The sequence below is a fragment of the Pseudophryne corroboree genome, chromosome 2 (assembly GCF_028390025.1).
Source record: "Pseudophryne corroboree isolate aPseCor3 chromosome 2, aPseCor3.hap2, whole genome shotgun sequence".
Lineage (NCBI taxonomy): Eukaryota > Metazoa > Chordata > Amphibia > Anura > Myobatrachidae > Pseudophryne > Pseudophryne corroboree.
In genome coordinates, this window is record NC_086445.1 from 39,145,577 (window position 1) to 39,166,002 (window position 20,426).

At 45.4% G+C, this 20,426-nt stretch overlaps 1 protein-coding gene across 5 annotated transcripts in view; it reads left to right on the forward strand.

Annotated features, from left to right (window-relative positions):
* The window catches only part of FAM168A (family with sequence similarity 168 member A), a 209,116-nt gene extending 194,262 nt beyond the window's left edge, over positions 1-14,854 (forward strand). For all 5 annotated transcript variants that reach the window (XM_063951189.1, XM_063951190.1, XM_063951192.1 and 2 more), the window contains 5 exons: positions 1,709-1,834; positions 2,927-3,069; positions 4,985-5,159; positions 5,501-5,631; positions 12,306-14,854. In XM_063951189.1, the coding sequence (XP_063807259.1) occupies positions 1,709-1,834; positions 2,927-3,069; positions 4,985-5,159; positions 5,501-5,613 (557 nt within the window). In that variant the 3' untranslated portion in view covers positions 5,614-5,631; positions 12,306-14,854. The remainder of the gene's footprint in view (positions 1-1,708; positions 1,835-2,926; positions 3,070-4,984; positions 5,160-5,500; positions 5,632-12,305) is intronic.
* The last annotated feature ends 5,572 nt before the right edge of the window (positions 14,855-20,426 follow it).

Genomic DNA, 20,426 nt, shown 5'->3' on the forward strand with positions numbered 1-20,426 from the left:
CTCTTAGCTGCAGTGTAACAGGCTGTGTTTGAAAAATGGCAAGAGCGGATTGGCACTTTATCTCTCTCCCCATAGTACTGTCCTGCACACACAACCCGGAGGAGGGCAGACTGCTGTCACACTGGGCGCTGCTCCTATATAATTGTTACCGTATTGCTCGCAACCTTCAGCGTCTTATGAGTATATTATAACCTGTAATAGTCCTACATACGTAGAGGCTGTATCATTGGTGCAGTTACAGGGTTTCGTACAGGTTCCATGTCTAGTTAATTTTTATATTTATCAGCCGTTATTTATATAGCGCTCACACACGCAGCGCTGTACAGAGAGTATTCAGTCATTCCCAGCAGTTTACAATCTATATTCCTTATCATATGGACACACACATGCACTAGTGTTAATTTTATATTGCATACCTGTACCAATGAACTTACCAGTATGTTTATTGAAGTTTGGGAGGAAACCGGAGCACCCTGAGGAAACCCATGCAAGCAAACGGAGAACATACAAACTCCACACATTCGGTGGCTTGGTCAAGAATTTCAGTCATGACCTCAGGGCTGTGTGACAGTAATGCTAGCCACACACCAACCGTGGGGCCGCATATTACTAACAGCCAGAGGCAAAACTATTGCAAGAGCATTCCATGTGGTGGCCGGAGAGACGGCCAACAATCAGTCTTCCCTAACCCAATCAAAATTAGGCTATTGGCACAACCCCAGCCACCTGTCTGATAGAGCAGGCTTAATCACTATTACTGCCCTCTACACCTACTCCAACTAGGTGCAAGACTTACCACTGAAGCAGGTGTCCCCTCGGCATATGGTGTCATTCTGGGTATGTGCCCCGGAGACTGCCCTCTTACCTATGTGTTGCCATTTTGCCACCAGTTTCACAGAAGGATAGATGACAGCGAGATGTGCCGGCTCGGAGGCAGGCAATGATGCGTCTGTTCCCTGCTACCTATGTGCAGTCTGCAGATGTGGCCTGCGACTTAGTATAAGGCCTTTAGAGGCCTTCATGCCTAAAATATACTACATGCCATCGATTATTCCCCAAACTTCTCATTAGTGGTCCGCGCAGTTACTGCAGGCAGCCGCGCTTGGTCGTCATTCCTTATTAGGTTTTAGCAGCGCTACTAGCAGTGAGTAAGAAGGGAAGTCCTGTAAGTAACGTTAGTGACAGATAGAGATGAGACAAAGGTGACTGCGTTGCTTAGAGGACTAGGCAGGGCCACAGGGCATCACAGCAAAGTAATATTCCATTCTACAGCACCTGAAAGTTCCCGGGTTACCCAAGTGAAGGGCTGACCTTGGCTCGGAGAAGTGCTGCGGCATCAGTAGACCTTGAACGTGGGGCAAGCGCACTACATGGCTCAGGCATGCCAAACTGGGTTTTAATTGCATTTGCAGATTACATTGGTCCATCATTCGTAACTAATGCTCTGCTACAAGTCACTGGGTGTAACTAACGTTACCAACTGTTTTGTAGGAAACTGTTGTATAACTGTTGTATTAAACTACATTTGGACACCAAGATAAAAGTACACGGGTAATATTTGCAATGTTTGTTGGTTTGTTTTTTTGAAGTGTTTTAATGCACAATAAGTGTTTGAGGCTTCATCTGTCGCCCCAGGCTGCACTCTGAGTTACATCTCGTGCGCCCCGTGCGCCCACCGTGTAACCCTCTTCTCTGTTTTGTCTTTAAGCAACGCTGCTGATGAAGCAAGGCTGGCCGCAGACGTCCACCTCCTGTGCCAACGAGGGCACTTTCCACCTCCCTGTGGATTCCGGGACCGAGAACAGGACCTACCAAGCCTCTTCGGCCGCATTCAGTAAGTAACTCCTTTTCTCCATTACTGTTTTTCATTTATTTTTTATTTTCCATGTAATTGTGGAGGAAGTTGCCGACTCAAGTGACCGCAGAGCATTCCAGGTTCAGAGTTATTCTCTGCCGAAGCGGAAGTTAGAGAGGCGGTTACCAGCTGTTTAACGCCTAAGAGGTCTTTGTACTAAGCCTTGGAGAGAGAGATAAAGTGGACAGAAATAAAGTACAGACAAAGAGGAAGGGGGGTGCAAATCCCCACCCCCAAATTCCCTTCCGCACACTGAAAATTACCTGTAACCATCCCTGAACCGATCTGGTAATGAAATTCAGAGAATTCGTCACAAATGTTTGCAAACACATGTTTAGCTGCTGAGCCACGTCACGGCTTCTCTGATACAGCAGTCATAACTCTACTTGATAGCAGTGCCCACATAGGGCCATGTAATTTGTCACAGTAGGCCTCATGATAAAGGCTATTACTAAAACACTTCCAGACAGAGAGCTAACTTACCCGGGATCCTGGGGGTGGCTCCCCGGGTAAGTTAGCTCTCTGTCTGGAAGTGTTTTAGTAATAGCCTTTATCATGAGGCCTACTGTGACAAATTACATGGCCCTATGTGGGCACTGCTATCAAGTAGTGTTAGGACTGCTGTATCAGAGAAGCCGTGAAGTGGCTCAGCAGCTAAACATGTGTTTGCAAACATTTGTGACGAATTCTCTGAATTTTATTACCAGATCGGTTCAGGGATGGTTACAGGTTATTTTTAGTGTGCGGAAGGGAATTTGGGGGTGGGGATTTGCACCCCCCTTCCTCTTTGTCTGTTGTTTGTCTGTGACCCCTCCCCCTTCCAGCACCTGATATATAATTACCTCCAGGTATGATTGAGCAGCTTCCAAATTGTTTGACAGAAATAAAGTGCCAGCTCCTAACTGCCATGTTACAGACTGTGTTTGAAAAATGACAGCAGCTGGTTGGCTGGTACTTTTTCTCCTCCCACTTTATCACTCTCTGAGGTTTATTACATAGACCCCTGATTATTCATCTTGGTGATCCACGCACTTACTCATTATCTTCCTGTGTCTTTTCCTTTCTTCCCAGGGTACACTGCTGGGACTCCGTACAAGGTCCCCCCTACCCAGAGTAACAGTGCACCGCCGCCATACTCTCCCTCCCCAAACCCCTACCAAACAGCGATGTACCCCATCAGAAGTGCCTACCCCCAACAAAACCTGTATGCCCAGGTAAGCTTGTGCCAGCAGGCCGATACCAGGTTCTTTGGCGGGCGTCATCAGATACAAGTGGTCTTTCTGTCCGATAGGAGTCAGCACCAGGTGTGGTCGGGTTTCACAGGTCTTGGGGGACATTAGGGGAAAGGTCATTTCATGGCCAGTTATATTTCTAGGTGCACGTTGGGTCCTGAGAGACTCACCTTACATGGACATCACATTGATGATTCAATGCGTGCATAGTATGTCCTATCCCGCTTCATACATTCTGTTGGATCGGGCACCGTAGTCGTCTGATTGGCCATACCTCTTTGATTGTGACTGGATTTACAAAGCCCTTTATAATAACCCCTATCCCCGAGCCAACCTCCAACCCCCCCGTCCTTCCAGTATGTAGACTGGACGTCCTAACTATAGGCCTAACATTTCACAGTTTCTTACCTACCAGGAGAGAACAACGCACCTCACTGTGTACAGCTGGGACAGAGCGATAGGGTACACGGTATCAAATTTAGCAAAGGCTCCAATAAGAGACATGGGGAACCACTCTACAGAGCCAGGGTAAAATGATAGAACAAGGGGTAATAACATTATAGGGTAGTTGAAGGGCAACTAAAATGGTGCATGGCCTACATTACAAAACATACCCAGAAAGACTAAGAAATCTCAATATGTATAGTGTGGAGAAGAGAAGGGAAAGGGGGGACATGATAGAAACTTTCACATATATCAAGGGTTTTACCAAGGTCCAGGAGGGAAATATTCTCCAAATGAAGAGAAGTAATAAGACACGAGGACATGCACTGAGACTGGAGGGGGGGAGGTTCAGGGGAAATACGAGGAAAAATTACTTCACAGAAAGGGTAGTGGACAAGTGGAGTAGCCTCCCATCAGAGGTGGTAGAGGCTAAGACAGTAGAGCAATTTAAACATGCATGGGATAGACATAAGGATATCCTTACAAAGAAATAAGGATCAAATAAGGTGTGAGATAAAAATATGGTTAAAAAAAAGAAAAGGGGGGGCAGACTAGATGGGCCAAGTGGTTCTTATCTGCCATCACATTCTATGTTTCTATGTTTGATGTAGGGGAATTTGATTTAAATGGACTTTACCCATACCTCCCAACTTGTGGCTGTAAGAAAGCCGGACTCGCGCCGACCCGAAAGGGGGGGCGTGGCCTCGCCAAACGGCCCGTTTTCTGCCTTTTGGGGGCGTGTCCAGCGCTCCCCGAGCAGCTGGGCAGCCCCCGCTCCCCTCCTAGCTCTGAATACATGCCGTGCGCACAGCATGTATTCAGTGATCACCGGCTGCTTTGCAGAGCAGCGGGTGATCAAAGCCTCCCCCCAACTGCCCCCCCACCCGCGGGACACTGCTGCCCGCGGGTGGGACAGCGGGACAGGGCCCGAATAGCGGGACTGTCCAGCTGAAAGCGGGACAGTTGGGAGGTATGCTTTACCTAACTGGTAGTGGATAGGCGGAATAGCGGACAAACAAGTGGTAGTGGCTGATCGGCAACCTGGGAATGTATATCCGCCTGGGGCCACTGATATCTGAATAGCCATAAATAAGAGGTTATTGTATGGTTCTGTATCTGTTGGAAGGGCTTTCAGAGTGGATGCTTTGTGTAATGTAAGCCCTGAGCGCCACCTACAGTCATTTAGTATGTACTGCGCCCCAACGAAGCTGTAAAAATGAATAATTTTGGTAAACTACATATGAATAACTTACCAGAGCCTTTCCCCATTACTACTACGTGTAGACACAGTGTATGGACAGGTCGCTGGTGTAATGTGGTATTATTATGTAAGGCATTGCAGCTCAGTGGTAGTCTGCTAGACGTGATAGCCATCCGGCTCTTCCTCTTTCTGTCTTGTAATGGTCCTGCACGGCCTCGTGTCTCTAACCAACCTGTCGTGTCTGTTCCGCAGGGTGCTTACTATACTCAGCCCGTCTACGCGGCTCAGCCACACGTCATCCATCACACCACTGTGGTACAACCAAACAGCATTCCTTCTGCCATCTACCCAGCTCCGGTAGCGGCACCACGAACCAACAGTGTTGCGATGGGCATGGTCGCTGGGACCACCATGGCTATGTCTGCAGGTAAGCTTGCAGCCGTGTACAGACCACGGGCCTCAGAGTGCTGGTTTCTGATAGTGGAAGACGCACTATATTACATTTCTGTATCATTTCATTGAACCTAGCCCTAACACCTATGACCACTAGAGGGCGGCAGTATACCAACCACTAGGACGTATAGTGTGAGTGAGATCTGCTGCCTTGCCTTATTATTTATCACTTCTGTGAAGGATTTCCTAGTAATGAGCTTGGAACCATAAGTCCCAGCATTCTGTCCTGCGGAGATGATGTGTTTCCAGCGTTTGGGTATTTATAGGTCCAGTCAGCTTGTTATGGTCATATAACACCCTCCTTTGTCCTGACAGGTACGCTGCTGTCTACACCACAGCACACTGCTATCGGAGCACACCCAGTCTCTGTGCCAACATACAGAGCTCAAGGCACCCCAACGTACAGCTATGTACCCCCCCACTGGTAAACTCTGCCACCTGTCGATGTAAGTATTGGAACAACAAGGTGCAATAGTTATGCTAGGGAGACCTCTTGTGGACGTTCAGGGAATAGCGAGCTTGGTCTGTTTTGTCCCGATTCTTCCTCTCAAGCATTGTGCTTAATACACATCTTGGCTCCAAGGAATATGAGGAAAATGAAGATAATATATGGTGTAGTATGTTTAAAACACATTTTCTCTTACGTCCTAGAGGATGCTGGGGACTCCGTAAGGACCATGGGGTATAGACGGGCTCCGCAGGAGACATGGGCACTATAAAGAACTTTTAGTATGGGTGTGCACTGGCTCCTCCCTCTCTGCCCCTCCTCCAGACCTCAGTTAGATCCTGTGCCCAGAGGAGACTGGGTGCATTACAGGGAGCTCTCCTGAGTTTTCTCTGATAAAAGAATTTTGTTAGTTTTTTTATTTTCAGGGAGCACTGCTGGCAACAGGCTCCCTGCATCGTGGGACAGAGGGGAGAGAAGCAGACCTACATAAATGATAGGCTCTGCTTCTTAGGCTAGTGGACACCATTAGCTCCAGAGGGAGTCGGAACGCAGGTCTCACCCTGCCGTTCGTCCCGGAGCCGCGCCGCCATCCTCCTCACAGAGCCGGAAAAGAGAAGCCGGGTGAGTATGAGAAGAAAAGAAGACTTCAGCTCTTCACTGAGGTAAGCGCGCAGCGGTAACGCGGTGCGCGATTGCTCCCACACAACACACAGAGCAGGCACAGATGGGTGCAGGGCGCAAGGGGGGGCGCCCTGGGCAGCAATAAACCTCTGGACTGGCGATTTGGGGTGCATTAGGCTGCGGAGGCAGTAAATACACAGACCCCCGCCATTTTTTGCAGATTGAAGCGGGACCAAAGCCCGCCGCTGGAGGGGGCGGAGCTTGATCCTCAGCACTAACCAGTGCTATTTTCTCCACAGAAGCTGCAGAGACACTGGCTCCCCGGACTCTCCCCTGCTGAACACAGATCAGAGGGCTGAAAAAGAGGAGGGGGGCACAATTATTGGCGCAGTGAGTGGGGAAGTTATTAATTATAACATAAAAGCGCTATCTGGTGGTTTTCCAGTATAAGTGGCGCTGGGTGTGTGCGGGCATACTCTCTCTCTGTCTCTCCAAAGGGCCTGGTTGGGGAGGTGTCCCCTTATAGTTATATCCCGGTGTGTGTGGGGTGTCGGTACGTGCGTGTCAGCATGTTTGAAGTGGAAGGCTCTTCCAAGGAGGAGGTGGAGCAGATGAGTGGTGAGTCCCCGTCGGTGGTGCCGACTCAAGAGTGGATGGATATGTGCATATGTAAAATGCAAGTGTGGCATCACTACATAAGAGACTGGACAAAGCAGAGTCCAGGGAGACAACAGGGGCTCAATCCACGGATTGGACCGACTCACAGGGCCCTTCAGGGTCTCAGAAACAACCCTTGTCACAAATAGTAGACACAGATACCGACACGGAGTCTGACTCCAGTGTCGACTACGATGAAGCTAGATTGCACCCTAGGGTGACAAAAAGTATTCAGTGTATGATTATTGCAATAAAGGATGTTTTGCATATCACTGATGAACCCTCTGTTCCCGACACGAGGGTACACATGTTTAAGGGGAAGAAGCAGGTAGTAACATTTCACCCATCTCATGAACTTAACGAGTTATTTGAAAAAGCTTGGGAAACTCCAGATAAGAAACTGCAGATTCCCATAAGGGTTCTTATGGCGTACCCTTTCCCTACGCAGGACAGGGTACGTTGGGAATCCTCTCCCAGAGTGGACAAGGCTTTAACACGCCTGTCCAAAAAGGTGGCGCTGCCGCCTCCAGACACAGCGGCCCTCAAGGACCCTGCAGACAGGAGACTATGTTAAAGTCTATTTATACTCATACTGGAGCTTTGCTCAGACCGGCAATTGCGTCGGCATGGGTATGTAGCGCAGTTGCAGCTTGGACAGATTCCTTGTCAGCTGACCTTGATACCCTAGATAGGGATACCGTTTTATTAACTTTAGCCCATATTAAGGACGCGGTCTTATATATGAGAGACGCTCAAAGAGACATTGGTTTGCTGGGTTCCAGAGCCAATGCCATGGCTATTTCTGCAAGACGAGCATTATGGACCCGCCAATGGACGGGTGATGCGGACTCAAAAAAACATATGGAGGCTTTACCTTACAAGGGTGAAGTGTTGTTTGGGGAGGGGCTCACGGACCTGGTTTCCACAGCTACAGTGGGTAAATCTACTTTTTTACCTTTTGTTCCCCAACAGCAAAAGAAAACTCCACAGTATCAGATGCAGTCCTTTCAGTCGCAAAAGTCCAGAAGAGGTCGGGGCTCCTCCTTCCTTGCCAGAGGTAAGGGTAGAGGAAAAAGAGCACCTGCTTCGGCTGGTTCCCAGGAGCAGAAGTCCTCCCCGGCTTCTACAAAATCCACCGCATGACGCTGGGGCTCCCCTAAGGGAGTCCGCACCGGTGGGGGCACGCCTTCGACTCTTCAGCCAAGTCTGGGTTCGGTCAGACGTGGATCCTTGGGCCAATGGAAATTATTTCCCAAGGCTACAAGCTGGAATTCGAAGAGGTGCCCCCGCGCCGATTTTTCAAGTCGGCCTTACCAGCTTCTCCCCCAGAGAGGGAAGTAGTGTTAACTGCAATTCAAACGCTGTGTCAACAGCAAGTGATTGTCAGTGATTGTCAGGACTGGGTTCTGGTAACCACGGACGCGAGCCTCCGAGGATGGGGAGCAGTCACGCAAGGAAGAAATTTTCAGGGACTATGGTCAAGCCAGGAGTCTTGCCTGCACATCAACGTGCTGGAATTAAGGGCCATATACAACGGCCTTCGACAAGCGGAGAGTCTTCTTCGCAACCTACCGGTTCTGATTCAATCAGACAATGTCACAGCCGTGGCTCATGTGAACCGCCAAGGCGGGACAAGGAGCAGAGTCGCGATGGCGGAAGCCACCAGGATTCTTCGCTGGGCGGAAAATCACGTAAGCGCTCTGTCAGCTGTCTTCATTCCGTGAGTGGACAACTGGGAAGCAGATTTCCTCAGCAGGCACGATCTCCATCCAGGAGAGTGGGGACTTCATCAAGAAGTCTTTGCAGATATAACGGGTCTCTGGGGAATTCCTCAAATAGACATGATGGCGTCACGCCTCAACAAGAAGCTTCGAAGGTATTGTGCCAGGTCCCGGGACCCTCAGGCAATAGCAGTAGACGCCCTGGTAACACCATGGGTGTTTCAGTCGTTCTATGTGTTTCCTCCTCTTCCTCTCATCGCAAAAATTTTGAGGATCATAAGACAAAAAAGAGTATAGACAATACCCATTGTTCCAGATTGGCCTCGAAGGGCCTGGTACTCAGATATTCAGGAAATGCTCACAGAAGATCCTTGGCCTCTTCCTCTCAGGGAGGACCTGTTGCAGCAGGGGCCCTGCGTGGTCCAAGACTTACCGCGGTTACGTTTGACGGCATGGCGGTTGAACGCCAGATCCTAGCTGGGAAAGGTATTCTGGAGGAGGTCATACCTAATCTAATAAAGGCTAGGAAGGAGGTGACGGCGAGACATTATCACCGTATCTGGAGGAAGTATGTCTCTTGGTGTGAAACCTGGAATGCTTCTATGGAAGATTTCCATCTGGGCCGTTTTCTCCACTTCCTACAGACAGGAGTGGATATGGGCCTGAAGTTAGGCTCCATTAAGGTACAGATTTCGGCCCTATCTATATTCTTTCAGAAGGAATTGGCTTCTCTCCCAGAAGTCCAAACTTTTGTGAAGGGAGTGCCTCATATCCAGCCCCCTTTTGTGCCCCCAGTGGCAACATGGGACCTGAACGTGGTGTTACAGTTCCTTAAATCTCACTGATTTGAACCCCTTCAAACGGTTGAATTTAAATTTCTCACCTGGAAGGTGGTCATGTTATTAGCCTTGGCTTCGGCAAGGCGGGTGTCAGAATTGGCGGCCTTATCTCACAAGAGCCCCTACTTGATTTTTCATGTGGATAGAGCAGAGTTGAGGACTCGTCCTCAATTTTTACCTAAGTTGGTTTCTTCATTCCATATAACCAACCTATCGTGGTGCCTGTAGCTACGAGTGACTTGGAGGACTCCAAGTCCCTGGATGTAGTCAGGGCATTAAAGATTTATGTAGCCAGGACGGCTAGGGTTAGGAAAACAGAGGCACTGTTTGTCCTGTATGCAGCCAACAAGATTAGCGCGCCTGCTTTGAAGCAGACTATTGCTCGCTGGATCTGTAACACGATTCAGCAGGCTTCTTCTACGGCTGGATTGCCGTTACCAAATTCTGTAAAGGCCAATTCCACTAGGAAGGTGGGCTCTTCTTGGGCGGCTGCCCGAGGCCTCTCGGCTTTGCAATTATGCCGAGCAGCTACTTGGTTGGGTTCAAACATTTTTTGCAAAATTCTACAAGTTTGATACCCTGGGTGATGAGGACCTCGCATTTGCTCAATCGGTGCTACAGAGTCATCCGCACTCTCCCGCCCGGTTTGGAGCTTTGGTATAAACCCCATGGTCCTTACGGAGTCCCCAGCATCCTCTAGGACGTAAGAGAAAATAAGATTTTAAACCTACCGGTAAATCTTTTTCTCCTAGTCCATAGAGGATGCTGGGCGCCCGTCCCAGTGCGGACTTACTCTGCAAGACTTGTATATAGTTGTTGCTTACATAAGGGTTATGTTACAGTGGGAATCGGTCTTTGACTGATGCTGTTTTTTTGTTCATACTGTTAATTGGTTGCATATTTCCAGGTTATATGGTATACTTGGTGTGGGCTGGTATGAATCTTGCCCTTAGATTAACAAAATCCTTTCCTCGTATTGTCCATCTCCTCTGGGCACAGTTTCTCTAACTGAGGTCTGAAGGAGGGGCATAGAGGGAGGAGCCAGTGCACACCCATACTAAAAGTTCTTTATAGTGCCCATGTCTCCTGCGGAGCCCGTCTATACCCCATGGTCCTTACAGAGTCCCCAGCATCCTCTACGGACTAGGAGAAAAAGATTTACCGGTAGGTTTAAAATCTTATTTATTACACACACACAGCGTATATTACAAACTTCTCTGAGTAGCTGGAACAAGATAGCTGTTCAGGGGGGGGGGGGGGGGGGGGGTCAACCAATCGGAGAACACCAGACTCCATGAGTTATTCCAGACTTCATGAGGAGTCCAGAATGCCAGAATTAGACGAAACGCGTTGAGGTTTCCTCCTATTGGTTGACTCCATCTTGAACTGCTGTCTTGTTCCTGTCACTCAGATAAATGTGTTTTAAACTTATTGCACCACATATTTTCTTAATTTTCCTCATATTCTGGTCAAATGATGTAAGCAATATAAGTAGTACATGCCAATAGTGGACCTATATACATCGGCAATATCCATGTCAGTAATAAAGAAAATGAATAAGTATACATACAAGATGCAGTATGACAAATAACTCGTATACAGTGACGCCCTGTTTACCAAAACCTCAAATCGTTACAGACACAGGCAGGGTGTATTCAGACTGCAATAAGAAAAGCAAAGTCACCAAAACCGTTAGTTTAGGCTTATAAAGGAACACACACATCACGATTAAGTTCACAATTTTGCTTGAGTTATACAACACTATTTCAGTGAGTATATTCCCATAAGTGATACAATTTCATTTGCATGGACGGAAGATTGGATGATCTGAAAACTTTTTGTTCTGTCCGAGGTAAATGGAAATCCATTTACCTTTGTGGGATAATATTTTACTTCTATGTAGTCAGTTAGATGCAATCTTTTTTTTTTTTTCTAAATAAATGCTAATAAAGAAAAAACATAATTATACTGTGTGTGGTTAAATTGCATGGAGATTGATGCAACTTAGTCAAAACACAATTGGTTTGTAGAAGAGTGCATTGGCCTACAGATATAGGTGCACCAACCCCAGAACATACAATGGAGAAGTGATAAAGCAGTGATAAGGGGAAGGGGATCCGGACTGAAAGTCGACAGTAACTAGGTCGAGAATGTCTAGGTCGACCACTATTGGTCAACAGTAACTAGGTCGACAGGGTCTTTAGGTCGACATGTTCTAGGTCGACAGGTCAAAAGGTCGACATGAGTTTTTCACAATTTTTTTCTTTTTTTGAACTTTTTCATACTTAACGATCCACGTGGACTACGATTGGAACGGTAATCTGTGCCGAGCGAAGCGGTAGCGGAGCGAAGGCACCATGCCCGAAGCATGGCGAGCGAAGCGGTGCACTAATTGGGGTTCCCGGTCACTCTACGAAGAAAACGACCCCAAAATAACATTCAAAACTCATGTCGACCTTTTGACCTGTCGACCTAGAACAAGTCGACATAAAGACCCTGTCGACCTAGTTACTGTCGACCAATAGTGGTCGACCTAGTTACTGTCGACTTTCAATACCACACCCAAGTGGAAGGTGATAACGCACCAGCCAATCAGCTCCTAACTGTCATTTTTCAAACCCGTAATGATTGGCTGGTGTGTTATCACCTTGCACTTATCACTGCTTTATCACTTCTCCAGGCTTAATACATCTCAATGATTGTTAATGTAGGAAACCCCATATGTACAAATGGGCACAGGACGAGACTCGATGTTCCGGTGCAGACGTGAATGCATTCTACAGTATAACCTACTCTGTCCCCGCTTCATTGGTTTGAGAATGTTTCTCTTGCAGGTCTGGAGTAAAACGTTGTATGCAAACGCTCAAGTCTTACATCGGTGCCGCAACATCCGGACGACGGCACCAAGTTTGTCTACAAGAACAAAACAACGAAACACGAAAGTGCAACGGTCACTTTAATAATCTTTAGTGTTTTTGTTAAAGCTGCTTTTTCTTTAACCTCCTACCGGTTTTTTTTTTTACATGTGTTATGCGTTTGCTGTCACCGGGCGCAGGGGCCGCCACAGCGTTCCCTTGAACGGCCGGTTTCTCTGCTTTAACCATCATTGCAATATTGTTTTTCAACTTTTTTTTTTTTTTTTTCATGAATGGGTTGTTTTAGAAATTTTGCTAAACGTTGAACATTTTTTAGTTTACGTTTTTTTTTCCCGTGTTCCCAGAAATGTTTAGTTTTTTTTTGTTTTTTAGGTAAAATTTTTCATAAAAGCAGTTTAAAAAAAAAAAAAAGGTGTCTTCCAAAATTATAATTATGTTTTAAAATAGCATTAGAACAATCTCTAGAAAATCAAAGCCGTAATGGTACACCGGTCATCGGAAAACTGCAGAATTCGATTAACTTTTGATTTGTTTTTTTTGTTTTTTTTTGTTTTTTAGTTTTAACTTGCGTTGAAATTCAAGGCTGCTAAACTCGTTTTTCATGGGAAAACTAGTGGTATTATAAGACGTGACGTTCTGTAATAGCAAAAAATAATTTCTGTAAAAGCACAAAACACCTACGTGTCTGTTTATTCCCTTGTTTTGTATATTGTTTTTTTTTTCTCTCACATTGAAGGGCATAATTCAGCCATTGCAGACCTTGCCTGCCGCCGAAGACTAGACACTACCACAAACGTGCTGGGCAACCAGACAATCACAGATTCGCCACTAAACGTACCTGTACTCTGGCCGGCGTACGCGACCCCAATCGGCCAGGTTTTATTCTAGTTCATGACGTTGTATTTGTGAGACAGTGTTACAGTAGAAAGCCTCAGTGTTCCGTAGGTAGAACCAGTACAAGTCTGCATGTGTGTTTAGGCGTTTTAAGGTGATTCAGTCCAGTAGCGTCTGAATAACGATTGCCCGAGTGTAGATCCAGATCGCAGATATCGGGGGACAGTCTGCTTAGTCACACGTTATAATATTTGCCTCCGCGCAGCAGATATGCAAATATACGAAGCCTTATACGGTATTAGCTGTAAATGTCGTCGTTTTCTTATGGCAGACACATTTTCCCGTATTTGTTCAGCTGTTTGGTTCGTAAACGTGACGCCCCCTCCCCCTGCGACGTTAGTACCTCAGCTTTGCACTGAATTCTAAAGTAAGAGTAATACCCCCTGACTCGCGGTCGCAGAACATCCGATTCAGAATCCGCAACCGGAACTTCTGCTACGTCTTTCTTCTGAGTTTCAGCTCTCAGCAAAGGAATATCTGTTTCCCATTGTGGTGATATTCCAGGGATAATGCGCACATTGTTATTACACTATCAGACGCATTTACGGATATACTCTGTATACTGACCGCTACTTGAGAGGGAAGGATCTATCTTTATTCGTGACCCATAGGCTTAGGCTATATGTATACTTCCACTGCAAACAGCCCAGTAAGATGACTTACGTAGGCTAAGTCTATTGGAAGTATATGTAACCTCCCCCCCAAAATGAACATAGAGATGAAAAAAGTGCGCCGGAATCGCGCCATGAGGAAGTGGGGTATATTTAATTTGTATGCTTGGCCCAAAAATACAAATAAAAAGTTATAATGTTGCACCTTTTCCACCAAAAAATGGGTATCCGGATGATAGATCGACACTGCCTAGTTATATAGTCAATCGGTCGACACCATATGGTCGACAGGTTCAAAAGGCTAACACGATAACGGTCGACGCATGTTTCCCCCCCCCCCCTCCATATGGTTTCATGGACTGCGATTGGGAATAGTAACCCGTGGTGGTCACAGAACATGAAATATAGAAGGTGTGGGCCAAAAAATTGTCACGTCGAACTTTTGTCCCTGTTGACCTCTTTTTACCTGTCGACTGTTTATCTGTGCATGTTACCAGTAGCTTCTCCATATAAGCCGCTCTGTATGCTAGTCATTATAGATTTACCGGTCCTTATTATAATAATTGAAAGCTCTTCAGTATACTGTACACAACAAAACCAATCCTTCCCTTTACACACACACACGTTTCTGCCTCTCTACGGAGCGATGTTGTACAAGTCCCCCCGTTGTCAGCCGTAGTAGCGTTGTGTGTAGGGGCCGTCAATGGTCATATGTTTGTGTTGAAGGTTGTCAGGCAATGCCTGCTCTTACCAGTGCCGGTGGGGAAGGAAACAGCCGCTGAGACGTCATTAAAAATGAATAAGATCTTCTCACATACGCAATCCTCCTATACCCCAGCTGCACGATTACGGCTGATGTCATTAGAACATGTGACACCATCTTGTTTTACTAATGGTGCTTTGATGTATTAATAAAAATGCATTATAGTGATATATAATCGGAGAGAGTAGGATGAAGGAATGTGTCTTGTGAGCATGAAAAATAAAAATCTTTCCTTTTTTGTTTTGTTTTTGTTTGTGTAATGTAATTGGGTTTTAATTGGTATTATAAAGTCTAGATAGCTTGTAATGTAACTATACAGATTCACCTTCTGTGACTAAATTCACTGCAATTTAATAACGAACATTAAATATGGCTGCCTGACTCACTCTGAATGCGCTACCAGAATACATGCCTCCTGTATTACACCTGCCGTTAGCTGGCAGTTTCCCATTACAGGCATTGACATCCATTTTTGAAGAAGTGGGTACAGCCATTTTGTTGGTTGACCAAAAGCCAGCCTGCCTGTGATGTCACTGGGAACTAGTGACGCCATTGAGGCACGAGACAAATTGATCATTTGCATCAGCTATTTAAAAAAGCAAAATGGCTGCCTCTGGTTTTTCATGTGTGGTGGCCATGACACTGTACTTTCCCAACATGTATTTGGTTCTGTGCATTTAACACATGGGCATCTGTATATAACCTGTTTGTGCTTTACCTGTCACACACACAGCGGTGGCAGCCATTTTGTGGACTGAACCAATATGCGGTACAAGGCAGCCAATCATGTCACTAGGATCAGTCATGTTACTGGTTCATTGTGAATTGATTGGAAGGCTGTGATATCCTCATTCATCTTATAAAATGGCTACCAGAACTGTGTAGTCCCCAGGTAGACGTACACGCTAAGCAGAGGTTTTGGAACGCACTAGACTAGTATTAATATCTGTCTGCTTATAGAAACGTGTGTATTTCTTTCACAACTTTGCACATTTTATATATACAATGGTACGGATCTTGTTTTTGCACTGTCTGCTTCACTGACACTAAAGCATATAAATCTGTGTCGTCCGACATGTCTGTGTTGTGTATCCTATGGTTGTATCTATAATAAAGACAAAATTGTTTGTTCTGCAGATGTGCCAACACCAGCTTTACCGACGGCCTCAAGACCCCAGAGCAGTCCAGGTGTTAGGGATAGCCATGGTTGAATACTGATGGTTAAATCATAGTGACTGAGGTACTAATTTAGTCGCCTGTGCCCACGCATGGATATCCTTAAAACATGGACTGTTTTCGTAACTGCTGGAGGGCTAATAGGCGGCAGCTAGTACATTGCAATAATTGTGCTGCCTGAGAGAGGCAGCCGGTGGCTTGCATCTCCTGTGGGACCACAAGTCCCAGTATGCTCTCCCAGCCTCTTATAAGCACAATATGGAACACAGGGCACTTACTGCTTATGATGGCGTATTAGGGGGGCTCATCTTAGTTCTGGGAATGGCGTCAGTATACAGGAATGAAGGTAGTATTAACCATCTCCCATTCTAGAAAACAAAGTTGTGTGATGACGCAGTGGGGCATGCAGTGTTGCAGAATGGTACAATATAATCAGGTCACAGCAGCTACTGCATAAAGTATGTTCCTCTCATACATTACTCTATAATATACTAGTAATCCAGAACCATTATACTACATTGTATTGGTACAGTAAGTATGTGCTATTTGTGGCGTGTTTTTTTTTTTTGGGGGGGGTGGGGTTAGTAACCGTCCCCATATGTACTCGTTTTGGGGGACATTTTATTACAACTGGTGCTAGGTTACTCTTATCCGCAAATCCCATCTTGTTTCCATACTCTAATCATCAAGAAGATAAAAACGGAAAAGGTATTTGCCCCTGTAGCAGCGCTGCCTCTCGTGCACCGGATCCCATGCGTGTCCCTGATTGGTTCTGAGCCAGGCCCGCCACACGCGTGACTAATATTGCACCGTATTAGGCAGTCGGCCTAAAAACATTTGCAACATGGTCCTGATGAGACGGTTTGTGGCCTATTTCCAGCCTTGTAATTAGTGGTCATTAATCCGCTACATTAAATTGTCTTCTTCCGTCAGTACAACAAAAAGGATTTGACTTGTGAATTATTAAAGTGAATAACGACGAGGTCTGACCGGCTACAGAGTTGGTCGCTGAGTGCGATGTGGTAAGTAACGCTGTATTGTAGTGGCGCAGGCCATGGAGGCCCAGGGACGGAATGTTGTTACAGGGGTAGGTTACTGTTGTAGGTAGCAGTGTCCGATGCACCACATTGTCTTATCAATGCTGTGGCGGCCATTTGGATAATGGAATGGGAGGTTCCGTGTATCGTGATTTGAGGGTTACGTGACGGATGATTGGCGGTTACTATCTGTCGCAGCGCTTGTTTATGGCAGTATGTATAGTTTGTGATGTGACTGGAGGGTAAGAGAAAGAACACATCCATTGGTTTCTCGTGCCCATTTCACAGTGTTTGGCATAGACGTAGTACATAGATCGGTATGAGTACCCCGTAGTGCAGCTTTATTATGCAGCGTCTTGGGAGTGATATTGTAGATGATCTGTCAGGCCTAAATCCTAATTAGTTTTGCCTGGGATGATGAAAAATCAAGTTGCCCTATGACCTCCATTTTGTATTTGAGGTCACCCTATGACCTCGGTTTGTTTGTCTCCGATCCCATTGTTTGGTCTCCATTGGTATGTTTTAAGATTGGCTTGTGACCTCTGTTGGTATGTTTCCGGTCACCCTATGACCTTCATTGGTGTGTCGCCATTGGTGTGTTTCAGGTCAGCCCGTGACCTCCGTTGGTGCGTCTCAGATTGGCTGGTGACCTCTGTTGGTGTATCTCAGGTCGGCTGGTGACCTCCGTTGGTGTGTCTCGGGTCGGTCGTTGACCTCTGTGTCTGGCTCTGAAGTAATAATGAACATGTGTGGCCAAATTCACATTGTGGTCAACCAATCCACAGAACCACACCAATCCTGTGTAATCGTCCTTTCCTAGTGTGCGACCAAATGACTCTCAAACCTTTGTGATTGCCCAGATTGCTCCATGATGCACTGATCCACATTAATACCCTGGTTATTGAACATGACACTGTATCTGCAGCCCAGCTTGTATAATAAGCTATAATTACTATTACTTGTGATACTGCACCCATAGCAATTGCTGTATCTGTGCAGACCAGGCTCAGTTGGGGGGATAGCGTAGCAGCTGCAATGTGTATGTTCTGCGTTATCTGCAGGATACTATTATGCGTTATGGGAGTAACCGGTGGTGCACTGATTCTGCAATTACCCCAAAGGGGTCACATGTCCGGTGCTGCTGCCCTGACCCACCTGAAGCACAGAGTTCAAGCAGTCCTGGGTCTATAGCGGATAACTCACAGGATCGCCACCCCGCGGGATGATCCTCCATTCATTGTGACTTCTCCCAAAATGTACCCTCATGTTTTTGAATGGACATCGTTATTAATACTTTAGCATATTATAATTAGTGAGCTCCGCTCCTCCCCCTAAGGCTGTCAGCTGAGAGCCAGAAACTAATCACAAAGCCGCTGCACAGCGTGTTTCACATAATCCTCCTACTTGCACTTCTGTAGCTGCCGTCTTGTGATTCCCGTTCTGTATGTAGCAATAGGTTTTTTTTATTTTTATTTTATTTTTTGTTATCCGTAAAGTTGGATTGAAAAGCAGAGACCGTTTCCTTCCATTAAATGCATCATCGGTCTTAAAATCTATGAACGGAGCTTTATCAAGGGTAATATAAGGCAGTTATAATGGTTTTAGCACTGCAGATTATACCATAATTACACAAGCCCTTATATCTATATATACATATAAAATATATCTTTGCTTTGAACATGCTGTAATGCAAGACTTGAAAAAAAAAAAAAATGCATATTAATAGTTTTCTTGGCCCAAATGTCAGTGTCTTGGAGACCAAACAAACCCTTCAAGAGGCTGATCTGTGTGTGTGAGTATTTGCTCTGGTACTTTATGAATGATTAGTCATTTTACATTTCTTATTTTATATTTTTGCAGTTCTGTTATGTAATTTAAGACACTTTTTATACCACAAGTGTTATTTAGGTTTTGTTCCAACAGTTGATGTTTATTATACTTAAGTAGAGGAAATTTATGGTTATGGATCATTTCAGAACACAAGGCCGGGAGCTTGTATTTTGTAATTGTGACTATTTTTGAAAAAAAAATTGTTCAAATGTTTTTTGTTTTGCTTTTTTAAGCAAAACACTGCTAGGATGATGTGGACGTATCTTGGCAGTATAGCCACTAAGCATGACCAGTAGAACACTGCACATCGGGCTTAGGACATGCGGCGGTTCATCTGATGCTCGAACTACACAACCTAGATAACGTCACATGTGGCCGGGACATGTTGCCAACCTCTGCTCTGCGTATTGTATTCATACCTCTTCCACAGGTACCGTAGTAAGTTTAAGCCACTTCCTATGTGCAAACTCCCCCATACCATTGTTATTAGGTATTGCAAACATCCTAACAAATTATTAAAATATAATACTGAAATAAGCTTTGATTCTCAGAATTCTGTCCTATGAACAAAGGATTATGAGAACAGAATAGGGAGCCTTAAGTAGATTAAATATACATCCAACTGCATAGCTATCTTATATACACTGTCAGTAATATTCAGACCCCATATACATATGGAACATGATTACGCTTTATATGGGATACATTTGTAAGTCCTGATAAACTAAGTTTTATGTTCTGATTGAAGTTCAGTAAAATACACAGTTCGAAGAAGCTGATCTCTCCACGTTACCACAACTCTGTGAATTTCCCGTTATCAAAGACCAGTTTTCCAAGAGTCCTTCTTTCAGTGCTCTCAAGACCAGTCATTAGTAGCCTTGTCTATTGGTCATGGCTTTAGTTGTGCTGTAAATTCTCACAGTTCTGCTACAGATGTATAACTAACTTTCTGCACATTCAGCCGTAAACCGCCTGCATGTGTCATGTGTTTCCTTGTCCAGCAGAGGGCAGCAGTGTACATTCAACCGCAGACTGCCTGAATGTGCGGTGTGTTTACACATTGTCCAGCAGGGGGAGGTGTTGCTCCTCACCGATAATGGTCCTGCTGTGGAAATTCTACAGATTTTTTTTCTCTCTAACCTTAAATTTGAGTTCTCATTCCCTATCCCACTATATTTATTGATCAGGCATTGATTTTTTTTTTTTTAGCAGTGGTCATTAAATTTAAAAACTACAGCTTGGACTTCTTGATTTATCAGCTTTATTGGGTAATAATGGTGGGATATAAAAAAACAAAATAAGCAAAGTAAGCAAGTCTTCCAAGCAGTAACTTCAAGCCCCTGGCTGCATAGAATCTGTGAAAGCCCCACAGCTCTCGCTTGTGAATATGAAATGTAAAATCTGTTTCTATTTTTTTTTTAAAGATCTCCCTGAAACATTTAAGCCAAGAGTTTGTAACTGTATATTTACTGTAAGATGTAGAACATTCAATAACTATTAAAATGTTTCCAAAAAACAAAGTCTTTGATTTTAAATGAATTAATCGTTCTACCAGAATCCAGCGGAAATTGTGTCCTGGCAGAAAAGCAAACTGGTGTCTCCCAAACGTCAGTAATGGAGGTGTCTGGTGTAGGAACGCTTCTGATTATTAATGTCCCCACGTTATACTATAGGGCCTGATAGAGATGTACGTAGGCCCAGCCACATGTAGCCAGATGTCACCATCGTGCTCATGTGTCACATGCTGTATACACATTGCTGAGAACGC